The sequence below is a fragment of the Propithecus coquereli genome, unplaced genomic scaffold, assembly GCF_000956105.1.
Source record: "Propithecus coquereli isolate 6110/MARCELLA unplaced genomic scaffold, Pcoq_1.0 Scaffold341, whole genome shotgun sequence".
Classification (NCBI taxonomy): Eukaryota; Metazoa; Chordata; class Mammalia; order Primates; family Indriidae; genus Propithecus; species Propithecus coquereli.
The window spans coordinates 2,808,269-2,813,268 of NW_012149075.1; the positions used below are offsets into that span (position 1 = coordinate 2,808,269).

At 50.4% G+C, this 5,000-nt stretch overlaps 1 protein-coding gene across 9 annotated transcripts in view; it reads left to right on the forward strand.

The window, feature by feature from the left end:
* Positions 1-3,506: 3,506 nt before the first annotated feature.
* SRRM1 (serine/arginine repetitive matrix 1) overlaps positions 3,507-5,000 on the forward strand; it is a 28,569-nt gene continuing 27,075 nt past the window's right edge. For 5 of the 9 annotated variants that reach the window (XM_012650917.1, XM_012650919.1, XM_012650918.1 and 2 more), the window contains exon 1: positions 3,507-3,670. In XM_012650917.1, coding sequence (XP_012506371.1) covers positions 3,650-3,670 — 21 coding nt within the window. In that variant the 5' untranslated portion in view covers positions 3,507-3,649. Of the gene's footprint in view, positions 3,671-3,872; positions 4,047-4,436; positions 4,458-5,000 lie in introns of those variants that run through there. The other 4 variants (XM_012650926.1, XM_012650925.1, XM_012650923.1 and 1 more) reach the window with 4 other exon arrangements.

Sequence of the window (5,000 nt, forward strand, 5' to 3'; positions counted from 1 at the left end):
GGCCGGGTGAGGTGGCTCATGTCTATAATCCCAGCCCAGAAGTTCAAGGCTGCAGTCAGCTGTGATCACACCACTAGACTCCAGCTGGGTGACAGAGTGAGATCATGTCTCAAAAAAAAAAAAAAAAATGGGGGGGTGTGTTGTTATGGGTAGAAAGGCAAGGCGAGGAGGGCAAAGGAAGGGCTGAAAGGGAGGGAGCAGTGGTTTCAGACCAAGGGGATAGACTATGTGCAAAGGTCTTGAGAGGAGAGAAAGAATACAGTTCATTCTACTTCCAGAAGTATTCAAGCTGCTGTACTTACATATTTTCAACTTACAAATACTACAGTAGCTACAAGATGACCCCCCTCAATGATCCTCCCCTGCTAGTATTCATGTCCTTGTGTAGTCCCCTCCAACACCAAGTAGGGGTAACCTGTGTAACCAATATGATATTGTGAAAACTATGTATATGACTTATGAGGTTATGTCATAAAAGACATTGTAGCTTCTGTCTTGCTCTTTGGGATCATTTGCTCTGTGGGAAGCCAGCTGCTATGTCATGAGGATACCCAAGCAACCCTATAGATAGGTCAATTTGGCAAGGAACTGAGGCCCCAGGGGCCAATAGCCATGAGTGAGCTTTACTGGAAACATCTTCTAGCCTCTGTTGAATGTAGCCTTGACTATGTCCTCTTGGAAGATCAGCCTCTTGAGAGATTACAGCTTAGTTGTGTGAGCCAGAACCACCCCACTAAGCCTCTCCAGATTCCTGAAGCACAGAAACAGTATGACATAACAAATACTTACTGTTTTAAGTTGCTAAATTTGGGGAGTATTTGTTATGCAGCAATAGATAACTAATACACTCACTGATGTGCTCAAAGACATCTTCCACAGCAAAATGCACAAGTTTCTATCCATTAGTCTATTTCATCTCAGCTATCAGATTACTTTAGTCCATACATAGCTTGCTTGGTAAGTTTGCACTTAGTTTTTGAGGTATTTTATGAAGATTGTTAACCCTGTTATATATGGTAACACAAAAGCAGAGCTGAAAGGAAGAGGTAAATGATAGAAACAAAAGTGGAGATGATAACAAAGATGAAAGTGATAAGAAAATTACAAAAGCTGCACCTGCCTATGGGATGAGTTTTCAGTAGGGGTGATTCTGAAGAATGGAGGGAATAAGCAATAGGTGAAACACCTATACCATCAACAGTAATCACCAAGCAATGACCCAAAGCGGTTGATGAAATGGAAAAATCTGAGTATGTGCCTAGAAGATCTGCACCAAGGTTGGATGGCTATTAGCTTTTTGAGGCTCAGAGTTTATTTGAGGACTTAAAGACCAGACTTAGCAAAAGACACACTAGTGGTTTCACTGGGGATGGTTTCTTGGCTTTAAGATCTATTTAGATCTGCACAGCATCAAAGTGAGCAGGAGGTGGTGTCCACAAAAACCTTCACTGCCAAGTAGTTCTCCACTGCACCTGCAGGGATCGTCAGTGAGATGGCTCGTCTGTCTCTGCAGGTTTTTCAGGGCAGACCCTTACTGATAGAATCCATGGCTGTAACATTTCTCCCAAGTATCTACTTAGCAAACTTCAAGTTTTTACTCAACTGTCACTCAGGCCTACTCTGCTGCCCCATTGGAAATTGCTTCACACGCCCTCTCTGCATCCTGATGCCCCTTACTCTACTCTATTTTTTCCATAGTATTTATCACTTAATATTTGTTTAACCTATTTTTAATGTTCGTTTATTGTCTCTTCCCCACACTAGAATGTAAGCTCCCTAAAGTCAGGGTGTTTTGTCTGTTTTGTTCACTGTGTCCCTAGGACCTAGAAAAGTGACACATGGTACAGGCTCAATAAAAATTTGTTGAATGAATGAAAACTGTGAGAATCAAAGACAGGGAAGTGACTGGCCTCCACAGAACAAGCCACTTGACCAGATGGAATTTTGAAATCACAACGCCCTGCATTTTACTGACTGTTCTCTATGGTTCTTATTAGTCATCCTGTTTTAGCCTTCCTTCACTGAATGGCACTAGATGAGGTCAAAGAAGACATAAGGAGCATCAGGTAGAATTTGGGTTTTTGCTCTAAGAACAAAGAAAGGCCATTGGAGGGTTTTGAGATGAAATTGTCTAAGGTTTTCTAACAGGATTTCCCTGCCAGCTGCATTCAGAGCAGATGCTGAGTGCCAAGGGTAGAAGCCGGAGACCAGTCAGGAGGCTGGTGCAGTTCAGGCGAGAGATGATGGTACTCTGAACCACCATTATGGGAGAATAGGTTTCTGGATGGTTTGGAAGTGGGATGTAAAGGAAAGAGGAGTCCAATAGAACACTAAGGATTCTGTCCTACACAAAGAGAAAGATAATGCCATCAACTGAGACAGGGACGACCTTGGGAGGGTCAGGTCCTTTGTTTTGGGTTTTGGTGCAAAGGGAGAGAGGAGGAATCAATCCGGAATTCAGCATGGTCATGTTAAGTTTGTGATGTCTATTAGGCGTCCAGGGGGGAATGTCAACTGGGCAGCTGCCTGTAGAAGTACAGGAAAGAAGTCTGAGCTGGAGATACATGGATGTCGGCAGCAAATAGCTGGAGCTTAAAGCCACAACAAACAGACACTTGCAGATGTGATAAATGCCCTGAAGAAAGTGTAGGAAAAGGAGGCGAGAACGTTTGTGTGGGAGGAAATTTTACGAAAGATGGCCAGAGAAGGCCTCTCTGAGAAAGGATCAACTGCTTTCTCGCTAAGAAGCGAGACGGGAGAGTGAGCGAACGCTTGCTGAAAACCTGGCAGAGCGCATCCACTCGTGCAAGATCCTTCCGGCCAGAGCAAAGGCACTGAGGGAGCAGAGCTGGGCAAGAGAGGCGCCCCGAGGTGGCAGCCGCCGGGGCGCCCGCAGCTCCTCCGCGTCAGCGCCCCCGCCCGACACGCAGCCCGAGGGCCAGGGCTCTGTCTCGGGCTTCCCGCCCTTAGCGTGCTTCCCTGGCAGCAGAAACGAAACTCAGCTAACGGACACTCCAGCTTCTTCCAAACGGCGAGCAAATTGAGCTAGAGTGCAGATTGCGTTTACACCACATGGCTCGACTCCTTTAGAGCCAATCCTCATTAATAGAAAACTCGTCAAACCCACACAGTCACAACTTTTACAATGGCAAGGGAGGCCGCAGGGCTTCCTCACTAGCGCGGGGGCCGCGCACGGGCCGCCTCCCCAGCGTCACTCTGAGGTAACAGTCTCTCTTCAATCGCCTCATGGAACCCCCAAGCGGGAGGCCTCCCCTACTACGGGTAGAAGAATGGGTCATGTCATGTTGCGCGAACAAGGCAGGTCACGCGCCACAAAAGGATTCGTAGGGAGGGGCGACCAGACGACTCTCCCTCTGGCACCCATTGGCTGCGATCGCCTGGCTCACCTCCCCCACTGGTTACTAGGGAGCCTCAGGTCCGACAGAAGCCCGCCCACAGGCGCTCGTGCGCACGCGTAGCGGGCTCTCAGCGCACTGAGCAGGCGCGGCGTCGTGTTGGCCAGAGGGGGCGGGTGGAGCGGCGCGCGCTGCGTCCCGGCGCTCGGCTTTCCCCTCTGTCGGTCCCGCCCTCCGTCGCGGCGGCGCGGTGCACCCTGGGATAGGGAGCGATCTCCGAGCGAGGCAGCAAGATGGACGCGGGATTCTTCCGCGTAAGTAGAAGCGCGAGGATCTGGGATGAGACGCGGGGCTATTTCGTAAGGCCGGGTAGAGGCCTAAACTTGGGACAGGGTAGCCAGTGAAGGGAGGCTTCGGAGATCCTGAGGATCCCTGGTGCTGGCGGACGCCCCCTCTGCGCTGCGGGGAAGACCGGTGCGCCCCTGCGCAGTCTCCTCCTCCGGGATCGTCCCCCCTACGCGGCGGCGACGGTGGCCGGAAAATGGCGGCGGGAATGGGCCGGAGCGGTGCTTTGCTGCCCGCCTGCCTGGCGGGGTCGGCAAGGCGAGCGCCGCGCGTGCCGCTGGGTCCTGGGGCCTAGTGGAGCCGCGAGGAGGAAGTCCCTAGGGGAGGCTGGAGGGAAGCCCCGAGGTGACTGGCGGCTGGAGGGCACGAAGAGTACGGTTTGGGGGGGCGGCGGGTGTATGCCTTAGGAGAACTGCCTAGGGAGAGGAGGACAGGAAGCAGCGTTTAGCGGCTTTTCTTGGGAAAGCGGGCGCACGCCCCACCCCCAGTCCTCCCTCCGGGTCCTATCGCGGAGGCGCCAGGTCAGAGTTCGCGGGAGCTCCCGCCCAATTTGATATCCCTTCGGGGAGGAGAACTCAGATTAATTTGTATTAGGAACGGTTGAATCTGAGGCTCTTTGAGAACAGAGGGTGCGACGAAAAGTAGGCGCGTGTGCGGAGGCAGATGATGAAGCGAATCAACTCTCCTTCCCGCCCTATACTACACCCCCCTCCTTCGCCCCCGTTTGTTTTACTCTTGGAGTCCGCTGGCGAAAAGGTGACTTACCTAGGCTCTCGCGTCACTGCCCGCCTGTCGCCTGCAGGCAGGGAAGTTGCCTTGTAGTTGGTCCTCGGGCCCCGGACGTTATCGGGCTGTGCTGGAGCCTGTTCCGTATTGCACTCCCGTAGGAAATTAGCACTAGGTCAAGATCTAGATGGGTGGGAAGGGACACTTGTAGGGCTAGAATTGAGCACCAATGATCCTTTCAGGCCTTGCAAATTCTTTTAATGTAGAATGGAGCCATGTAGAGACAGACCAGTTGGAGTAAGTCAAAATCTCCATTTTCTGTAATACGTGTTGACTCGACTCTTTGGAGGATGTAATTTGCAGTTTGTGTGCGTGTTTTTAACGGAAAAATTGGAAGAGGTGAAGGCCAGGGCTTTATTAAAAATATCTTTTGACAGTCGAAACTGGGCATTGAAATTTTTTAATTGACTTTAAATATGTTAGCGAGTTTTTCATCAAAAGTTATAATATTATTCCAAGCATTTGAGCTAAGATAGCCAGTTACTTGACTGTTCTTAGGTCATGCAAACAAGA